This window comes from Antechinus flavipes, chromosome 1 (genome assembly GCF_016432865.1).
Source record: "Antechinus flavipes isolate AdamAnt ecotype Samford, QLD, Australia chromosome 1, AdamAnt_v2, whole genome shotgun sequence".
NCBI classification, from domain to species: Eukaryota; Metazoa; Chordata; class Mammalia; order Dasyuromorphia; family Dasyuridae; genus Antechinus; species Antechinus flavipes.
In genome coordinates, this window is record NC_067398.1 from 163,244,633 (window position 1) to 163,268,083 (window position 23,451).

A 23,451-nucleotide genomic window follows, 5' to 3' on the forward strand; every position below is an offset into this window, starting at 1 on the left:
AAGAACAAGTATAATCCCACAACTATAAAAACACAATCTTAACTTCATATAACAATAACTCAATTTCTTTTCCTATCAATTTTATGTTTAACAGAACTGGCCCTAATTTTTTTCAAGTGAAATATACCCTCATTCCATGACCACCAACCTGTGCCGTTTCTGTCATTTTCTGTTCAAAATCAGATTTGGCTGTTGCATATTTTTCCACATAGAGCTTATAGGTATCTGTAGCTTTCTTAGATTTAATAGCTGCCTGTAACAACAACAACAACAACAATTTATTATTCATTTCATATGTAGTTATATGAAATAAAACAATTCAAGGAGCTTTTTGAAGAGATAATATGGTATTTAATAGTAGCCAATATCATACATGGTAAATTTAAATACTGTAGCATTTTTATCAAAACTGCTTTAAGACATTTATTTTCTTCTTCCTTTTATGAACATCAATTATTCAAAAGTTTTATCTTTGAATTTAAAGCATTATCTTTGAATTAGTTGAGTCTACTCATTCTTCCATTTTTAGAGTATATACAACACCTTGAAAATTAAATGTAGTATCTAATTTTTCTGAGTAGTTACTCATGGCATCATTTTATGAAAAAATAAGCAGTGCTGTCTAAGATTATGGCAGTCCACCGCAGGTTATTTAAATTCTCTACTACCATATGATACACATAGGGAAATCATTAAAAAGTCAGAGATCATCACCATCCCCCCTTTAAAATTTTATATTTAAAACATGAACTCAAAACGAAAAGATCCAAAGACCTAAAATTTTTATAGTGGACCATCCCATATGTTAAAGCCATGTCTTTATTTCACATTCTTTAATTTAGAAAATCTCTCTCAAACATCACTTTTGTCTTCCTCTATTGCCTACTTCATAAATGCCAGGAAATTTTCCTTCCTTTTGAAGATGATAACCTTCTTGAAGGCAGATACTATACCACACTCCTTTTAATCCCCACAGTTCTTACTACAGTAATAAGTATTTACTATCTAATGAACTAATTCCATATTTGTTGAACCTCTATCATCCAAATGCAGTTACAAAAGAAATCAAAGAAGGAAATAAATTCCACAAACAACAATGAAAAAAAAAGACTGAATTATCCATTTTTTTCTTTTGTGCCTTCTACTACATTCAGTAGGCACTGACCTCTTTATTAATTTTTACAATATCATAAGCTTTATGAAAGCATTAAAGCAATATGTGATAATGATAAGCTTTCCAATATTCAAAAATTATCTTTAATGTCATATTCCCTCAAATGTCATACATTCCATAAGTTTTATATTTCCATGGTGTTTTATTTTTTTGTTATCTTTACTACAAATCTCCATTCTGGCAAAAGATTGAGAACTCTTAAGAAAATTGAAACCATCAGCAAGAAGTAAACCTTTTGTCTTACCCATACCTCAAAAACCTTCTATGTTACCTCCATTTTCCTCTTTTTCTCACCTGTGAGGGTAACCCTTAAGTAGAGGTGATCATAAAAAATAATAATCAATTCTATTCACAAAATTAAAAAACTTTTGCACAAGCAAAACCAGTAAATAAAATAATAAAAAAGATCTAATGGGAATAAATATCTTCATTGTAAATATCCCTAATAAAAATGCCTGACCATAAAAAGCTTTATATATATAAAATATATAAAAAACTGGTGAAGGAATGAACAAATGAAGCATTTATGAGTGCTTACTATAGGCAAAGCACTCTGCTAAAATCTGGGACACAAACAAAACAGCTCCTGCCATCAAGGAACAAGGCTCTATTGGGGGAAACAACACATATGGAAGGTTCTAGCTGTAAGTCAGATACAAAGGTCCCTTGATCCTTAAGAGTGCACAACCAGAGGAGAAGTTGATATCTTTTCATTAATGTCATATCCACTGATAAAATTTTGTCAGTTTCTAATGATGAGCTTTATGAAGTGCCAAGGACTTTTATGATGAGAACATTCCTTCCAGGGTCTTCAGGAGTCAGGGGTAGAGCACCTGCAGGAACAATCTCCAGGTGGCATCTCTCCAGGTATGATGCTTCTTCTAAAGCTGGTTGCTACAGGAGTATCATTTCCAAGGCATTTTCGGGGCTTTACCATCTGGGCTCTGTCCATTGGAATGAAGGGGAGGTGGTAGCCAAGGTAATAGAATAGGGAGGCCTGATTTTTCTGGCACAAACTGCTGCCTGACTCTCTCCCCAAGTACTTTCCCACTTCAACTAAGCTAGTATGAGTAGCTGGAGTTTGATACAGCTTTTCCACAGGATCTTCTCCAGATAAAGAGAGAGAATACTGGTCTAGAAGTAGGGTGATTTGACTTGCCCAATCCATGCTGCCTCCTGAAACTTTCTTAGGGGACTTTACTACTTTAACCAGATTGGATTGCCCTGTAGTGGTAGTTGGCTGGAAGTTAGTAGAAATGGTTCCTTCTTCACAGGAACCACTTCCCTAAATGATGACTGTTAAAAGATGATACAAGAACAAGACAATTTCTAAAGAGTGAATGAATTGAAAAAAGCATTTATTATATAATAGAGGTAATATGCTGTGCAGTGATGCAACAACAAAAGTGAGAAAATGCTGACCATAAAAAGCTTACATTCTAATTGGGGTACAATATAATACTCATGAGCAATGATATCCAGGGTGGTATCCCTGTGAATTTACAGGCAAGGTGAGTGGATCTACAAGATACTTATGTGACTTGCCCTTTCTAGAAATAAGGAAAATAACTGATTTTATTTCTACTCCCAGAATAAGAAAAAGGGGGAGGGAAGGAGAATACAAACTACAGTATAATATGAAGCTGATGAAGGAAGTTTCTGTGGCTAAATAAATGTACTAAAGAGGTTCAGTTGAGAAGATATAGTGGCATGAGAAGTAGGTCTGAGTCCATTCTAGGAAGGAGGTGAGGTGGCAAGATAACAAATAAACACACACACACACACACACACGGAGCTCTCACCAATTATCAGAAAAGTAGATAAAATATGTGAACCACAAGCAGAAATCAAAGGAAAAAATGGATTTTTCAACAACTACATGACTCCCTAGAAGAAAAAAGCAAGAGTTAAAAAAAAATTTTTTAATTATACAGGCAAGAACTGAAAGAATAATTTAAAATAGAAGTTACACTTTAACCAAATAAAAGACTGCCTGAAAACTAGAACAGACCAACTATGAAGCAATGACTCACTGAAACAGAGGCATTAGGGGAAAAAAAATTTTTTTTAATACAAGAAAACATAAGACATCTGCTATCAAATAACCAATTTGGAAAATGGTCAAAAAAAGGTAATTTAAAAGGCAATGAAAAAAAATTTTTTTAAATCCTGGATACTGTATTTCAAGTTCTCTTCCTCTCTCTCCCTCTTCTTCTCTCCCTTTTTTCCTCCCCCTCTCCATATTAAGGGTCCACCAATGACCGTTTGGTTTGAGAAAGGAAGAATATCGAGGAAGTCAGTGGTCAAAATGGAGAACTCTCATGTCAAAAGAAAAAAATGCTACAAATATCCAGAAAGAAGCAGTCAAATACCAATGACAAGGAGTCAGGATCATACAATCCTGGCTATTCTTATGATAAATGAAGAGAGAAGTTGTGATTCAATACACCCAAAGGCAAAGGGGTTTTACATCTAAGAGTAAGTTAATCTAGCAAAGCTGAATGTAATTCTACTGGGGAGAGGGGAATGGATTTTTAATGGAAGAGAGTATTTTTCAGCACTACTGAAATAGAAACAAGAGGCAAGAATAACTTAGAATTATGTGAGCAATCAGAAGCGGCTGTATGATGTTAATATTCTAACAAGGGTGAAGAAATAGGTATAACTTCAAAACATATTAAAGGAGTTAAATAAGAAAAAAAGAAGACGTGGTAGAGTTTAAAAGAAGGGTAATAAAAAGATTACTCCATTCCTTTCTAGGAAGAAGAGGGAGTTATTTCTCATAACTGAGGTAAGATGAAGAATATACAAAAACAGAATGGTGGGGGAGCTGAACAACAGACAATGTTGTTATTTTCTGAACCAGACAAAGAAGCAAACACATACATACACTTCAAATGTGTAGAAATACATCAAACAAAGGGGAAACAAGATGGAATAGAGAGAAAGGAGTTGGATTAAGAGGAAGGATGATACCAGACAAAAGGTCAAAAGCAAAACAAAACTTCCTTATCTTGAAGGGCAATAAGATATCATCATCAACTGTGCAATGAATAAATGATGAAATATAATGGAATATTATTGTGATAAGAAATTATTAAAGATGTGATTTCAAAGAATCCTGGATAATATAAACTAACATAAAATAAAATAAGAAGAACTGGGAGAACAATTCATGCAAAGACAAAACTGTAAAGAAACAACAACTTTTAAAAATATACAAATTCTGATCAAAACAATGACCAATCACATTTCTAAGACCTTGTGATGAACCATGTTTCTCCTTTTAGAGGGGGCATATATTCAAAGTGCAGACATAAAGAAAAACACACGTTTTAATGGGAATTCATAGTTTCATATAAAATCTTTTTGTACTCTATTGTGTATGTGAAGTTGCTCTTTTGTCATTTAAACTCAAAATTTAAAAAATATATGTTTTAAAAGGAAATCCATTTCTGGATATGGCAACTGATGGATTTATTTTGTTTCACCATTTTTTTTGTTACGTGTTCCTTTTTTTCCTAGTTTCCAATGAGGGTAGAGCAGAAAAGAGTTAGCAATAGTATGTCATAAAAAAGAAGGAGGGGTGGTTTACAATCATTTCAAATAATATATAGAAGAGAGCAGAAGGAAGTTGAGGAAGTACAGTAAAAACAGTTGTTTAAACTCTTAGTGCTTATTTTTTTAAAAAAGCAATTAAAATGGAGATAAATATTTTCATATAAAATCTTCTTTTTCCTATGGTTTTTTTAATGGCAATTGTCCTACTACTAGGGTGTCTAAGTTCAGAATAAAACAAAAATTTTTTAAGTTTTTAAAAACAATCAATATAGTCATACTTAAGAAGGTCTACAATAAAGTGGTGGCATTTATTTTCAACCAGGACCTCACTGCTTCATTAAACTCCTACAATTCTTAAATTATTCTATTTCATTATCTTCAACCATTGTTCCAAATGCTTTTTTCTATCCCCAAATTCCCATTGTGGGGGGAAAAGATCCCTCAACAGCACTTTATGACATGAATATATTGGTAATTTTTTTTAAATTAGGAGATGCCTAGCAGGGAAAGCAACAAATAACAGAAAAAGAATGAAAGACATTACATTTTTAAAGATAGGAAAGGATTTGTTAATGAAGTGGACTTCTCCCCAATTCAGCTTTCACACCAGTAAGATCAAATTGTCAGAGTGAATATAGAATTAATAAAAGACAAAATTAATTATAATAATTAAGAAAATGTATGGCATACAACTGAAATGAATTAATTTTAAAATATCAGAACAAGTAATTGAAAATCAAAAATAGGAAATGGACAATAGAAATGACATCAATAAATTCTCTAACAATTTTATTCAGAAGTTTAATCAATATGAATTAACTATCACAATAAGAGAATTTTAGTCAACAAATACCTGACTTAGCAGTCAAATGAAAAAAGAAAGCTGACATTACTGAGTTAGATTATAACTAGTTTGTAAAATTTTATAAAGAAATGATAATGAGTAATACTGTTTCAAAGGATAAAGAAAAGCAATGAAAGCTAAAATTAGTTTTAAAAAAGGTTAGAAAGATATTCAACTAATCAAAATTATTCCAATGGCATTCAAGAATAAAAATGGAAAGACTATAAATGAAGAAAAATGAGGAAAAAATTGCAAAAACCATTTTGACAAACTTTTCACTATCAAAAAAGGAGTGATTATCATACAGGTATCCTACCATCACAGTTCCAGATGTTCTTAAAAAGGGCATTAAGAAAAGCAATGAGACTGGACAAAGTACTCAAAAAAGACATCTATGCTGAAGGTGATACAATTATGAAGGGATTAAACAAAACCAGTATACTAGTAAAACCAAGGGATGATATCAAAAGATCAAGAAAAAATTTCAGACTTTGCAAATATTCCCCCTAACTCCCAACCCTGGGGAGAAAAACATCAATAATTGTTCACCTTTATGTCTACTTTCCAATCTATAAGAAATCTTTATGAGAATCATCTATACTCAAATCAAAGGCATTTTCAATAAAGTTTTAGTAGGGAACAAGCATGTTTTACTAGTGATAGTTAACAATGGACCATATCTTCACCATCTGACAACTGAGAGGAAATAAAATCCCACAGGGTTGATTACAAAAATTATTTGTACCATCTTAAACACTCTTTGATACAATGATCTATCATTTATATACCAGTCTTTCAAAATTCCTTGAAAGATAAAAAAGCAGAAATAGCCCTATTAAGTCTTGTGTTTTTCATGTCCAGGCCTAAAAAGAAGAAAAGGGTATGCTTACAGAAATTGCTTGCTATTGTGACACATGAAATCCAAACACAGTCTAAGCAGAAGAGAACTTCTGTGGATGGCAAAGCCCTCCAGATAATCCTGTTTATGAATGACATCATGCTGACATATCAGGGTTCAGAACTTAACATAGTCTCCTGTAAAGAGATCTATAATCACTCAAAGTAATTTTGCCTGTCCATTCATGAAGAAAAATCAAGTAGATGTCTATTATCCAGGTTTTAACCATGATGCATTTAGGTGTATGCCTTATAAAAACTGTTTAGTACACGCATTTCTGGGACAAACCCAAGAATCAAGGGAAACATAAAAAAGGCAAATGAAATAATTTTATGATGCATTTTATTTGGGGGAAAGAAATAAGAAATGTTCCCTCAGAATCCTAAGGTCATCTGGGAACAAAATTAACAAAGGGCCTGGCCTGAAAATAATTTTGTTGTTTTGATGATCTCTAAGTACTAAAGAAATCGAGGGCAAAAAGATACAGAAGGAAAAAAAGGTTAAGGGGGAATTTGCTATTCAGTCATTTCAGTCATGTCTAACTCTTCATAGTCTCCAACTAAGATTTTCTTGGCAAAGATATTGGAGTGATTTCCCATTTCCTTTTCCAGCTCATTTTACAGATAAGGAAACTAAGGAGGATTTAAGTGCCTTACCCAAGGTCACCCGGCTAGAAAGTGTTAAAAGACAGATTTGAACTCAAAAGACCAGTCTTCCTAATTCCAGAAAACAGCACCTATTCAAATGCCACCTACCTGACCTGAGGGAAGTTACTGTCTCATATAATTAGGTTGGGCACATAGAAATCAGTATAAACAAGAAAGAAGTAGAGCATATGAGCACCACTTACAAATGAATTGGTCAAAAAAGAGCACAACACTACACACTACACAAACACACTGTTTTGTATGAAATATTTTTAACTCAATAAGAAACAAGAAAGAAGAGGAAGAGCAGACATGGGGGAAGAAAACAACAGATTCAAGGAAAGTTTAGTTATGTGCAAAGCAAATTCTAAGCTTATAGTGGAAATTTGGAAGAAAAGTTTAAAAGGAAAGAAAGAATATGAAGTTGTGATTAAATTCTGAGCAAGGAAAAGAAAAATGGCAGCAAAATACACTAAGAAAGCATAGTGCTCTAGTACTAAATACTACTCTCAGCAAGAGGAAAACAAAGAAGAAAAAGTAGAGAATAAAATGAAGGTAAACCATTATAACTGTGAATGTGAATAGGATAAACTCACCAGAAGAAGAATCAAACAGAAGAACAGATTAGAAAGCATAATGCATAAAACAAAAACAAAATAAAACAAAGCCCAAATTAAGTTAAAAAAATAAAAGACTCATCCAGAATTAAAATATGGGACAAAACTAAATCTCTTCTTCAAACAACTTCAAATCAATAGGCACATTTTTCCAAATGATAAATGGTCAAAGGTATGAACAATTTTCAGATGAAATTTAAACTATTTCTAATCATCTGAAAAAAAATGCTCTAAATCACTATTGATCAGTGTTGGAATCTTTACAAACTGCTAACTCATTAGAGTTGATGTTTTGGGCCAGAACCTGAAACAAGGTACTAAGTAGAACTAATTAATACAATGATTGTGTTTACACCTTTACTCATTGGAATTCACAAGTATGGGAGATTCACAAAGTAAACTTTGTAACTTTGTGAATTCACACCTTCCTTGAAGCTCTTAGGGCCAGAGAGCACTATGGGAGAAAACCCATAATCCCTCTCTCAGAGGCCCAGTGGGGAGAATTCAGCCAAATTACATGGAGAGGGGAGCATCAAGTCTGAAGAAGCCCCGAGTTGGAATTGAGCTAGAGCCAGGAGAGAATTACTTCGGAAGGCAAGAGAGACAGATTCAACTTTGTGCTGGCTGGAGGCTGAAGGGAGCAGAGGCAAAGGACAAAGCTGTAGGAGCTCTCAGAATGGAACAGAAAGATAGGCCTCTAAGAATCTAGATATCCGGGCCTAAGGAAAGAGACAAGACTTGGAAGGAGAAATAAACATTTGTATTTTTACCAACTGGCTGCATTTGGGGTATTATTGATCTGAACTGATACTAAGGCTGCCTCCAGAAAATCTCGAGAAATCTACTCTCTCCCAGAGAGAACCTTCTCATATTATATTTTAAAGAAGAAAAAGATCACCATAGATCAGAGATAAAAATTAAAACAACTCTGGGGTACCAATACACACCTCTCAGATTGGCTAAATGTTGGAGGGAGCGTGGGAAAACTGGGCCACTGATGCATTGTTGGTGGCATTCTGAACTGATCCAACCATTCTAGAGAGCAATTTGAAACTATGTCCAAAGGACTTTAAAACTGTGCATACCTTTTGATCCAGCAGTGTCTCTAATGCGTTTATATCCCAAAGAACTCTTAAAGGAGGGAAAGGCATCCACATGTGCAAAAAATGTTTGTAGCAGCTCGTTTTTGTAGTGACAAAACTACAAACTGGAAACTGAGTGGATGCCCATCAGCTGGGGAATGGCTGAATAAGCTATGGTATATGAATGTTATAGAATTTTATTGTTCTGTAAGAAATGATCAGCAGGATGATTTTAAAGAGGCCTGGAGAGATTTAAATGAACTGATGCTAAGTGAAGTAAACAGAACCAAGAGAACATTGTACATGGCATCATGTGCAGAATTGATCAATTCTGGCACATAGCTCTTTTCAACAATTACATGACTCAGGCCAATTCCAATAAACTTGTGATAGAGAACCAACTGGATACAAAGAGAAGACTATGGGACTGAATATAGATCACAACACAGTATTTTCACTTTTTTTTGTTTTCTTTCTCATTTTTTCTTGTTTTTCTTGATTGCTTGCCTTCTAAGAGAGAGGAGGAGGGGAAGCGAAGGAGAAGAAAATTTGGAATGCAAGGTTCTACATCCAGCCATTCTGGAGAGCAATTTGGAACTATGTTCAAAAAGTTATCAAACTGTGCATACTCTTTGATCCAGCAGTGTTTCTACTGGGCTTATATCCCAAAGAGATACTAAAGAAGGGAAAGGAACCTGTATATGCCAAAATGTTTGTGGCAGCCCTGTTTGTAGTGGCTAGAAGCTGGAAAATGAAAGGATGCCCATCAATTGGAGAATGGTTGAGTAAATTGTGGTATATGAATGTTATGGAATATTATTGTTCTGTAAGGAATGACCAGCAGGATGAATACAGAGAGGACTGGCGAGACTTACATGAACTGATGCTGAGTGAAATGAGCAGAACCAGGAGATCATTATATACCTCAATAACAATACTGTTTGAGGATGTATTCTGATGGAAATGGATCTCTTCAATAAAGAGAGCTTTAATTGATCAAAGATGGACAGAAGCAGCTACACCCAAAGAAAGAACACTGGGAAATGAATATAAACTGCTTGCATTTTTGTTTTTCCTCCTGGATTATTTATACCTTCTGAATCCAATTCTCCCTGTGCAACAAGAAAACTGTTCGGTTCTGCACACATATATTGTATCTAGGATATACTGTAACCTATTTAACATGTAAAGGACAGCTTGCCATCTGGGGGAGGGGGTGGAAGGAGGGAGGGGAAAAATCGGAACAGAAGTGAGTGCAAGGGATAATGCTGTAAAAAATTACCCTGGCATGGGTTAAAAATAAAAATAAAAAATATATATTTCTTCTGGATCTCATATCAAAAAAAAAAAAAAAAAGATAAGTCGCTCGAGCAAATATAATAAAGATGACAATACTGCCTAAAAAAAAATACTATATGACGATCAATTCTGATGGACATGGCCATCTCCAACAATGAGATGAACCAAATCAGTTCCAATAGAGCAATAATGAACTAAACCAGCTACACCCAGCAAAAGAACTCTGGGAGATGACTATAACCACTATATAGAATTCCCAATCCATCTATTTTTGTCTGCCTGCATTTTTTATTTCCTTCACAGGCTAATTGTACAATATTTCAAAGTCCGATTCTTTTTGTATAGCAAAATAACTGTTTGGACATGTATACAAATATTGTATCTAATCTATACTCTAAAATATTTAACATTTACTGGTCATCCTGCCATCTAGGAGATGGGGTGGGGGTAAGGAGGGGAAAAATTGAAACAAAAGATTTGGCAATTGTCAATGCTATAAAATTATCCATGCATATAACTTGTAAATAAAAAGCTATTAAAAAAAAATAGATCAACAGAACAGACTAAACAATGAAGAATCTGAAAGAATAGAACTCACTGATCTGATATTCAATAAAAAAGAAAACATAAATAATCTATTTGATTACAAATCTATTTGATTATATACGCAATATAGCAGTAATTAGACTTAAATATACCTTCTCCCATAATCTACAACAAGATTTCTTACACCTTTTTTTTTACTTACAACCTCTTTTTACCCAAGAAATTTTTACAGAATCCCAGTATATATATATATAAAACAGGCATACAAATCAAACATTTACTGATAATAAATAAAAAATTGTGACCCTCACATTAAGTTATACAACTCCATGTGGGATCACGACAGTTTAAGAGGCTTTGAGCCACAATACACTATAAATGAATTGATACTGTTGTTCAGTCATTTCAGTCACATCCAACTCTTTGTGAGCCCATCTGGGTTTTCTTGGCAAAGATATTGAATTATTTGCCATTTCTTTCTCCAGGTCATTTTCCCATACGAGGAAACTGAGGCAAAAAGAGTTAAGGGTCTTGCCCAGGATTTCACAACTAGTAAGTGTCTGAGACCAGATAAGAATTCAGGAAGATGAGTCTTCCTGACACCCAGCCTAACATCCTATCTAGTGTATCACAAAGCTATCCCTTTTATAAAGATCCATGATATTAATATTAAAGAACAAAAATTTAAAAATTAGCATAAGGTAAATGACAAACCTTTAACAGTTATGGATAGGAAATGTATTTTTTAAAATGTTCTCTTAACAGTTTTTTATTTTTTCAAATACATACAAGGATAATTTTTAACATTCACCTTTGCAAAGCCTTGTGTTCCAAATTTTTCTCCGCTCCCCTCCCCTCCCTGGCACCTAGACAGCAAGCAATCCAATATAGGCTAAACATGCACAATTCTTCTAAACATACAGGAAATGTATTCTTAATCAAACAAGGAAGAGAAGAGATAAAATAGAAGAGAAATTTCAGTTTCACAAGAAACTGAAAAGCTTCTGACAAACAAAATTAATGCACCTAGAAAAAAGGGAAGTAGTCTAATGGGAAAAAAATTTTCAACAAAATTTCTTTGATAAAGCTTTAATATCTACGATAAATGTAACATCTAGCCATAGCTATATCTATGTGCATAGATATCAATATGACCAAAAACCACTGCCCAATATTGAAGTGGCCAAAGAATATCAACAATATTTTATTACAAGAAGGTCCATATGAATGTTCCACAGCACTAAAAAGAAATGAAAATCAAAACAACATCGTAGTTTTACTTCATACCAAGAAAATTGGTAAGAATGATCAAAAACAAACAAAAAAATAAAGCCATGTTGGTAGGGTTGTAGAATAAGCACACTAGTTCAATATTGGTGGAGTTATTAATAAGAATAACCAATTTGGATGAAAATTTGGAATTATAAAAATTAAATGAGTGAAATATTCATACCTTTTGATTTAGAGATTCTATTACTGGATTTATATCTCAAGGAGGCCACTGATAAGAAGGTTCCCATAAACATCAAAATATTTATAATAAAACTTCTTATCATAACCAAAAATTGGAAACAAAGTGTTCATCAATTAAGGATGCCTAAACAATTACTATAGTGTGTGAATGTGATGAAATATTACTGTACTATAAAAAGTGATTTATGTGATGAACACAGAGAATCATGGAAAGATCTACATGAACCAAGACAGAGGAAAGCAAAAAAAGTAAAGAAAACAACACACTATAGACAATGACTACAACAATGTAAGTGGAAAGAAAAAAATTACAAAGCAAATGTTGCAAAATTATAAAGAGCTCAAAAGAAGAAATAAGAAAATTCCCCTATCCCACCTCATTTATGAGATGTATTACAGATAGTTCACATTGAATATATTTTCAGGCCTTTTTTTGAAGCTATATATCAATTGATGAATTTTTCCTTTTTTTTTTTCCTTTAAAAAAATACTATGTGGCAAGAAAATAGAAACTGAGTGGATGCCCACCAATTGGGGAATGGCTGAATAAGTTATGGTATATGAATGTTATGGAATATTATTATTCTATAAGAAACAATAAGCAAGATGATTTCAGAGAGGCTTGGGGAGATTTACATGAACTGATGGCAATTGAAATGAGCACAACCAGGAGATTATTGTACATGGCAACAACAAAATTATATATACAATGATCAATTCTGATGGACATGGCTCTTTTCAACAATGAGAGGATTCAGACCAGTTCCAATGATCTTGTGATAAAGAGAGCCATCTACACCCAGGAAGAGGACTGTGGGAACTGAGTGTGGATCACAATATAGCCTTATCATTCTTTGTCATTGTTTGTTTGCATTTTATGTTCTTTCTCAATTTTTTTCCTTTTTGATTTGATTTTTCTTGTGCAGCAAGACAATTATATAAATATGTATGCATATATTGGATTTAATATATATTTTACCATGTTTAACATATAGGGGTTGGAACACAAAGTTTTGCAAGTGTCGATGTTGAAAAATTATCCATGCATGTCATTTGAAAATTGAAAAATTTTAGTTAAAAAAAAAAAAAGAAAAAATACTATGTTACATATGATAGTTTTCCTCAATATTCCTTCTTTCTCCCAAACATGTTGTAAAAAAAAAAAAAAGCCATAAAAACTTTTTTAAAAAAACACATGACGACAACAACTACGTATCTAAAAACACACACAAATCAAAAGTAAATGTTGTAAAATTACAAAGAACAAGCACGGCTAGAGAAAAGGTTAAAAAAAAAAAAATCCCCCATGTCATGCCATTGCAAAGAGTAGAAGGCCAAATACTGTCCAATGCACATATTTTCAGACATTAATGATATGACTAACTATGCTGATTTTCTTCCTCTTCTTTTTTTTTTTTAGTTTTTTAAAAATCTCTAAAAAACAATATATGTTACATGAAATAGTTCTTGGAAGACTATTGGGGGAAATTTTGGTGATGTAAGAAAAAGACATCAATTAAAAACTTCTTTTTAAAAAAAAGCAAATACAAATTATTCACAGAGAACAAAATTAGAATACATCAAATGGGCAACTTAAAAGAAAATCTATACTTCATACTAAAAGTATAACACATTTTTAAAAAACTCATAATTTCTTTTATTTAAATTTTCATCAGTAACCAGTTATTAATTGGGCATCTATGTTCATGGCACTGTATAACAATGTAAAGAGAAAAGATAGCAGCAAATCACTAGCTTTTTTTGGTTAACAAAAAATCTTTTAGTTAGTGTAGATGTCCAATGGAAACAGAATATTTGCATAAGTGATTCGGAAACCTGCACTCAGTTGCTTAGTGAATTGTGGTTACAATTCATATTAACAGTATTATGTGGCTTACTTTCTAAATAAGTGTACAACATCACACAAGTGAATGGTTGGGTAAACTTTCTTTTAAAAATATTTTTCCAATTGAAATTTGGGGGAGTTTGAGGTTTACCACAAAACCATAGTGCATAAATAGCAAATAAAAGTGGCACTCAACCAATCATTAGTGCTTATTTTCAAATATATGTGCTTTCATATATACCACAATTTTACTTTAAAAGAAAATAAAAACAGCCCATTACTACACCTTGAACTCAATAGAACCCAGGTCAAATGTTTTACTACAGAAATCCCAATAAACATTTTTGATTAGTAAAAGAAACATTATTTTAAATATATTTGAATGCAGTGCTCAAAATGACCATAATAATCAATATAAACATAATAAACAACAATAACAATAAAAAACTGCTATGTCATTATAATGACCAAACTTGATGACAAAATCTCCTTCCCTCTGCAGAAGAGTATAAGTTTTGAATACTGAACATAATGTTATAATTGATTGATATGTTGTTTAATTTTAATAAAAAATTTTTCCACTTTGTTTTTTAATCTCTATTATTTGGGTTGACTCTTTGGTGAGACAGGTATATATTTGGAAATAAAGATAATGCAACAACAAAAGCTACTGACCTTTTAAAAAGAGAACAATGAGTAAATGTATAGATTTAAACAAATCTCAAACTTAAGCTTACAGAGGTAGCTAGGTAGCACAGTGAATAGAACACCAGCCCTGAAATCAAGAGCACCTGACTTTAAATCTGGTCTCAGACACTTAACACTTCCTAGCTGTGTGACTCTGGGCAAGTCACTTAACCCCAATTGCCTCAACAAAAACAAAAAAACAACTACAAGCTTATATACAAAAAGCATTGTAAAAGACATCTGAGTCTGACTGGAAAAGAAGATGAACTGATTAAAAGATAGCATGAATGCTATACTACCACCAATAAAAATAGGGTAAACAGCAGAGGAAAATCTCTAAACTCTGGGGAGATCCTCTGTGAGAAAATAATATGAAAAGATATGGTCAAAGACTAATGGCAAAGAATGTTTCCTGACCCTTGACAAAGAAGTGATAGAATGCAGAATGAGATACTTTTTTCAGCCTTGACCAACATGTTGGTCAATTTTGCTTGATTATATTTATTTGTTACAGGAAAAGGCTTTTATTCAGAGAAGGGGAAAATGGGGGAAAGAACTGGTAAACAGAGATATTGATGCAAAAAAAAAAAAAGATAAGAGCATTAATGAAACATTGTTAAAAAATATATACTGAGAAATCAGTTCAAAAGAGGACACAAAAAAGGACAGTTTAAGGATTAATTTTTATTATCATGTTAGATTTAAGAGCTGTGCATCATTCTCCCACTCTAATAGCCAGAGAAACAAGGTCCAAAATTTCTCTCTTCTTTTCCCACATTTCTCCTCCCCCTCCTCAACATAGAAAAACAGTTTACATGCCCAACATCCTGGCATTTATTTTTTGAAAGTTACTTTGTGGAATGGGAATAGATTTGATTCTATGATTCCTATTAAGTTGACAACATAAATAGATACAGAGCTTATGACATATCCCCAAAAAAAATCTGAACAGGATCCCAGATGAAATAACAATAAAGAATTCCTCATCAGCCCTTCTCAAAAAACAAAAACAAAACAGAAAAGTCTCCATTCACTCCAGAAAAAAAACCAGCAAGAAAGCTAGCAATGCCTAAGAGAAAGGTTGCACCAGGAAGCTAACCCAAATCCTAATAAAGGAACTTAATGGAGCTGCAGGCTTGGGATTGCACTGGAGAAAAGACTGGTAAACATTTAATAAATGGACACAGCAAAGAAATACTATGGATTAATGGAAGTTCAACAGATAAATCCATAGAAGGCTGCATATAGTGGGGGAACTCTGGGTAAGGTATAAGACCCTTCAGCCCAGAGGGAACCTGCTGACATTGTCTGGTTTGGCTCCCCATCTTCCCTAAGGGTTCTCAGCCTTGCTGAGAAGTCAAGGAAGGCGTGACCACCTGTGTTCTACTTGAAGCAAGAAATACTTACAATAAAGAGATTGTAAAAGTGATGTCGGTTGTCTAATTCAGCATGGTACTTAACAAGTCCAAGAGATTCACAAGTTCAGTGAAGGAGATTCACAAGTCATAGCTCCCAACAATCCCACTTTTGGAGGAGGAGTCAATCTTTGAGTTCACACCTTTAAGAGATCATATCTAAGGAGCTCCCACAAGCCAACTGGGAGATTCAGAGCCAGGATTCAGAGAGAGCTGGAGGATAAAGCTGGAAGAGACAAAAGACTAGTGGCAAGAGCTCTCAGAACCAAGGAAAGCTAACTGGGTTATTTTGGAAGAGACAATAAAGGACAAATAAAGGATTTTAACTCCTGGCTGCATATGAGGTGATTATTACTCTGAACTGAAACTAAGGCTGCCTCCAGAAGCCCCCAAGAAATCTGCTCCCAGAGAACGATTATACTTTAGAGAAGAGAACACTACAAAGAGAGGCATTTACATATCAATAGCAGAATGTTTATAGTTAGCACTTGCACAGTGTGATATGATGTAATGGTTCTCTAGTTGGCATATACTTAGTGTGCTGTAATGATGTAATTATACCAAGGTATTTAAGGGTTGAGAGGACTTGAAATAAGGATTCCATCTTTGGCCATCTTCATGTTCTCCTGCCTTTTTTACTCCTCTACTAAGACCAAGGATTCAGGTTGGTCCTGAGATTCTCCAGAGAGCTAGTCCAAATGGTATATTTTGGCACCCCAATTTGGGGGCTCTAGAAAGCACACTACATTTTGGTACCTCAACAGGGACCTTCAGAAAGACACTACATTTTGGCGCCCAATGTGGGGCTCTAGACACGAGGTCCTATTCACAAACAGCTCTTGGGCACTGCTGCTTCTTTATTTCTTATGTCTGTGTTCCTGTTCAGGTGCCATATGCTATGATGCAGGAACTATCTGCCAGTGGTTGTTAAAGGTCTAACTCAAACCTGTAGAATGGAACTCTTCATGTGAGAGGATGATGATGATACAAGTAGACTGAGAGGCAGATGCATTGTTTGACCGCTCTCCTCTTTCCTCTGCCTCCAATTTATTTCATTCACAATCCACAAGGAACATCTCCATTAGTAAAGGCTGCTTTGTAGCTGCTTCAAGTATTATGATTCACAGCTGTGGAGGCTCTCAGAGAATTGAACTTCACCAAGGCATGGTCCTTACCATAAATCCGGACAAAAAGAGTAAATACAAACAAAAGTGGGGGGAGGGAAAAGGAGAGGGCTAGGACCATAAGAATGACTCAGAAAAATGAAGAAGGCTACAAAAAAATAAATAAAATTGGAATTGGAATAAAAACTCTGGAAAAAAAAGGTTAGACAATCATTTAGAACAGAAGGCAGAAAATGTTGCCTAAGTAATGGGTATAGAAAAATCAGATCTCAATGAGTTCATGAGACAACAAGAAATATTCAAAATCAAATGGGGGGCTGTGGATGGATTCAACCTCTCTAGAAAGCAATTTGGAATGATATCCAAAATATCACTAAACTTGACATAACTATGATCCAATGATAGCCCCACTAGGCTTAAACCTCAAAGAGATAAAAGAGAAAAAGTAGTTACAGGCACAAAAATATTTAAATCAGCACTTTGGGATACAGAATTTCAATGAGAAGTATGCTGAGTTATCCCCAACTCCTACTCCAAACAAATGTAAAAAATTCTAGGCCTAATCCTAATTGAGAAAACCAAGAAAATTAATCATAGTAAAATATCTTTCCAGCCCAGAGTGACATAGGAAGGGAAAGAGAGGTCTCTGTGGATGTTAGGTATGGGGTCTGGCCAAAAAAGGACTTGATTTAGGGCATTCCAGTGCAGATAGAAGCCATTCACCAGGGAAAAAAGAAGTTCCAGATTCTGATCTTATGCAGGGTAGCAATTGGTGCTAACAGAGTATTTATTCATTCCCTCAATTCTGGGTCAAAGATCCAAGACAGAATGAGGAAGGAACTTCTGTCAAGAGGCGGGGGAGTGAGAGGTTGAGAGCAAGGCAGTAAGGAATGGTCCTGGGCTCTGATATACAGGGCAAGGAGCAAGTTCAAAGGCAGCTGTGTGGCACAGAGCTCATAAAGAGAAGGAGGTTTTGCTTCCAATCTCTTTATCAGTTTAAAGCACAGATAAGTATTACTAGAACAGGAATCCCAAAGGCACTCCCACAGTTCTGTCCTTCTTAAATAACATAAGCTCCTCTGTGGACTGACAGTGACCAAGTTCATCAGCACTCATTGTTGCTGGGACTCAAACCCAGATTAGAAACTTGCAGAGTTTAGACGGGTGCAACTATGATCACACTTTGCTCTAGATCAAATATCTTTGAAAGACCTGAAAATTTGCAGCTTCTCAACCATAATGCCTGAGAGGCCTTTGAATAATATGATATTCAGAACCCCAAGAAAAATGGCAAAAGGATCAGCCTACATATTCCTCCAGAAGTAAGCAAAACCTAGGCCTAACACAAAGTCTGAAATCAAGAAACAAGCTGGAAGAATAAACAAACAAAAATGAACCCCACCATAAAAAACTATTACCATGACAGGAAAAGTCCAAGGCACAAATCTAGATATAAACAGGAAATTTTCAGAAGAAATCAAAGCTATCAATAATCACATGAAAAAATTTCTCAAAATCACTACTGATCAGAGAAATGCAAATTAAAACAACTTTGAAACACCACTCACACCTATCAGATTGGCTAACATGACAGAAAAGGAAAAAGACAAATGCTAGAGGAGAAATGGAAAAATTAGCAGAGTTGTGGAGTAGTCCAATCCTTCTAGAAAACAATTTGGAACTACGCCCAAAAGGCTATAAAAATTGTGTATACCCTATTTAATCCAGCAATACCACTATTAGGTTTCTATTCTCAAAAGATCAAAGAAAAGGGAAAAGGATCTATTTGTTCAAAAATATTTATAGCAATTCTTTTTGTGGTGGCAAAGAAGTGAAAATTGAGGCAATGTCCATTAAACAGAATGGTTGAACAAACTGTGATGTATATAATTGGAATGGAATACTACTGTGTTTTGAGAAATGACAAGGAGGATAGTTTCAGAAAAACCTGGGAAGACTTATTTATGTAAAGTGATGCAAAGCAAGGTAAGCAAAACCAGGAGAATAATACACATAATAACAGCAACATTGTAATAAGGATGATCAAATAGGAAAGATTTAGCTACTCTAATCAAAGCAATGATTCAAAACAATTCCAAAAGACTCATGATGCAAAATGTTAACCAACTTCCCAGAGAGAACTATGAATGCAGACTGACGGATATTTTTAAAATTTTCTTTGTTTTTCTTGTTTTATTTTGTTTCCTTTTGCAACATGAATCAATATGGAAATGTTTTGTATGACCTAACCTGAATAATCAAAATCAAACTGCTTGCATTCTCAAAGAAGGGAGAGGAGCAAAGGGAGAATACATTTGGAACTCAGTATTTTTAAAAACAATCATTTTGTTTTCTGGAGGATCTCACACTTGACACTTACTAGCTATGGGACCCTGAACAAGTCACTTAACCCCAAATGACTCCCCCCCCAAAAAATTGTTAGAAAAATGTTTACATGTAATTGGGAAAGTTTAATGAAATAAATGAAAATAATTTTTAAAAAAGGCATAAATCTAGAAGAAAGAATTAAAGAATGTTTTTTATAAAGGAAATGAGAAGCCTGGAGGGAAAACTGGAAAAGAAATAAGAAAAAGAAATTAAGAGAACATGGAACAACTAGAGGTACAAATCTTTGCCCATACAACAAAATCCTTGAAAATCAGAATAGAACAAAGAGAAAACAGACTAAGGAGAAAAAATTTAAGGCATTGGCCCCTTAACTGCTCTCCTCATAAGTACCCCCCCCCAAAAGCTCTCTCAGTCATAATTTTAGAAAGATGAATACTGAAAATTACCTTTTACATGTAAATGGAAAAAAATAAGACACTATTAAGTAAAAAAAACAAAAATAAAAATAAAAAAACCACATACCCTCTCATAACAAATAAAAATGATCAAGCACTGACAGTGTCTGAAAATGAAGACCTTTTTATTCACCTCTCTATCAAGAAACATAATTGATCATTAGTCCTCTAGAGTTATTTTTGATTATCACATCTATCACAGTTCTCAGTTATCTCATGATTTTTTTCATTTAGGGCATAGTCATAATATAAATTGCTCTCTTGCTTCTAATAACCTTACTCTCCATTAATTCATATAAGTCCTCCCTAGTTTCTTTGAATCTTTGTCCCAGTTTTTTATGGCATAATATATAAGGGATGTTAACAGTGAAACAAACAAAAAGACATATCTCTAAGTGATAGTGACACCATCCTCTTCCACCCAAAAAAAACTCAAAGAAGAGAAATTCAAAAGGGACAAAGATAAATAAACAGGGCAGAATTGAAACTATCATAATAAATGTAATTTACATAATGTTTATATTTTAATATTTTGCATAATAGAAATTAAATAGTGATACAAACAATGCTCTGTTCCCAATTACATGAGGAAATACTCATATTTATTGATGATAGGTTTATATTTAATTTATATTTAACATGTATGTTTATAAAAGAAGTTCAAAATTTTAGATATAATCTTTTTTATATTGTTTATTGAAATGTTGAATTTAGTTAAGTTTATAATAAAAATATAAAAGAAAGATATATATAAGAATCACATAAAAAGGAAAGGAAGAGATTATGAGACACAATGATGAGCTCGTGGATCCACTGAAATATCAAAGAAACAAAATATATTTTAATTACCTTTTCTATTTCTCTCTGTGTAGCTCCTTCTTTTTTCAAACGTTCTTGTTCTAGACACTTGGCATTGTAATTTTCCTTGGATTTCTGGAGGGCCTGAGTTATACTCTGAATATTTTGTACAGCTTCAAGAGTTCCTGCAACTTCTTCCTTAGTCTTTTAAACAAGAAGCAATACATCAAAATGATATAGCAATAGGAAAACAATACTTAACAATATATTCTTTGGTAAGACAAAACAAAGACCTTTTTGTGAGATTTTACTTGCTCTTCTCCATATTTCTGTACTTCCTTTATTAATTCTTGTAGCTTTCGAACAAGCTCCAAGTGGCAGCTTGCTAATTTTTCTGTTGATGACTTAAATACATCCCATACAGGTGCAAATGTTCTAGAAAAAAATCACAAGTAATCACTGGTATAGTTAGGTCTAAACTTATATCTTAATTCTTTATTACTTTTTTCTCAATTTTAGCAAATATGAATAAGCAGGAAGACATTCTAATAATTAAGTCAAGTTACCTGATCATTACCTATTTTCTTCTCTCCCAGATTCATTCCCAACTCCAGACTTTTCCTTCTCTACCTAACTTGCCTTCTTACCCTAGAGAAGCTTCCATCCCTGTAGCCCTATATTCCAAATGGTCAGTTCCTTCTGTCCACAATCTACAAATGAGCAAGTGCTTATGCTCATTTATCTCTTAGCTCTGATCTTTCCTCTCCATTTTCATATCCTCTCCTCTTCCACCCCTCCTCACTTCTATCCCAAAAGGGGCAGAAATGATTCTCACGATCTCAGATGTCTACATATCAATTCCCAAAATCCAGATCATAAACAAAGCAAGGTAAAGATCCCCCAAACAAACTATAATTGCAGCCTTATCAGTATCTCTAAAACGTGCTATATGATATGAAATTACAGTGAACAGAACACTGGATTTGAAATCAGCGAGTACTTAGTACCTTTGTGATCATGAGCAAGTTCCTTAACCTCCCTAAGGTCAAGTTCCCTCATTTTTAAAATGAAAGGACTGTTAAGAGGACCTCTAAGGTCCCTTCTAACTCTAAAGCTATGATCATATAATTCATGACAGCAATTGAAAGAATAAAATTTTATGTAAAAAAGAAGAGATTAAATAGGAGAAGCAGAGCAGCAACATAAAGATTCACAGGTAGAAAACCACAAATCTGAAAAAGAAGAGCACTGCAAAAAACATCTGAGACCAAATGTAGAGGGCTGAAACTATTGAGTCGATGCACTGAGGTCAGGATTGCTGAGCACTTGAGGCTATCGAGTGGACAATACTCTATGGACATATGCTTGAAAAATGGTCCTTCCTATTGTCCTCTGCTGGCTCAATGATTGGTGTATACAGAGGATTGTAGGAGGGACTAGGGGGTGGAGTAAGACTAGCCAGAGTCACACTTGGGTGGTAGATGAGAGAGAAGGCAGTCACAGAGATTCTGCTTCCATCCTGTTCAATTCTGCGTCTAAGGACCAAGAACAAAGACTAAGGACACTTTTGCTTATCCTGACTTCGGCAGATTCTGGGGTGTCCTGGATGCTAGCGCGGTTGTTACACCAAAGAAGGAAAGAAAGTCATTTTGTAGTCAAAATATATGTCAAATTGCAGAGCAACTTGAAGAAATGAATGAAAAAGTTAAATACAGTAAGTGTAAAATCCTACACAGGTTTTTAAAAAAACCAACTATATAAATTTAGGATGAGGCAAGACTTAACCAAAATACATGTAATGGGAAAAAGAAATAGAAGTTCTGTAGAACACAAATGTAATATGAGTTAATCATATCTGTAACTTTATATTATCAAAAAAAAAAATCTAATGCCCTCTTAGGCTATATTAAAAGAAAGAGAAAAATTGTTCAAAGTAAAGAGAGACAGACAGAGAGAGAGAGAGAGAGAGAGAGAGAAGGGGGGGGTACTCTATCTAAATAAAGGTCATCTACAATAATTTGTTCTACATGCCCTATTTTTGAAGGGACAACATGGTACAATAGAAAGAATACATGTAAAATGGGCATAGTATGGCCTGTCTTCTCAATGGGGTAAGAGGAAAATAATTTTTTTTTAAAGAATGCTTAATTTTAGCCAAACTAAAGACAAAACAAGTTTTGTTTCAATTGATTATGCCAGAACAATTGAAGTCTATTTAGGGATACCCAAAGATAATTCCAATTTTTTTGTATATACCCATAATAACATAATTTTTAAATTGTGTTTTGTGTACAAATTGTCTAATAAAAGGAAATATCAAGTGTCTGGTTCATTTCAAATCTATTATTTGATTTTTAAATAAATTTTCTACTTAAACTGCATAATCTTCCAAAATAAAAACCTTTGGACATATATAGCTCTCTTGTTGAATAAAACAAAGACTTCTGGCTTGTATAAAAACACATGGACAGCTTATTATCATATATTCAGGATGATAAACACTAAGAAAAAAGGTCTTTCCTGTAGCAACAGAAACAGCAATAACAGTCTGCCACAACTTGCTGAAGGATCCTATGCCAGACATCCAATAATGGTGCTATAAGGTAAAAGAAGCAAATGCCCCTACCTTGTGTTCT

At 33.9% G+C, this 23,451-nt stretch overlaps 1 protein-coding gene across 1 annotated transcript in view; it reads right to left on the reverse strand.

Moving 5' to 3' along the window:
* The window catches only part of FCHO2 (FCH and mu domain containing endocytic adaptor 2), a 152,213-nt gene that overhangs the window by 96,265 nt on the left and 32,497 nt on the right, over positions 1-23,451 (reverse strand). The window contains exons 4-6 of the mRNA XM_051992371.1: positions 21,109-21,250; positions 20,867-21,019; positions 149-253 (exon numbers count right to left, since the gene is read on the reverse strand). Of these exons, the coding sequence (XP_051848331.1) occupies positions 149-253; positions 20,867-21,019; positions 21,109-21,250 (400 nt within the window). The remainder of the gene's footprint in view (positions 1-148; positions 254-20,866; positions 21,020-21,108; positions 21,251-23,451) is intronic.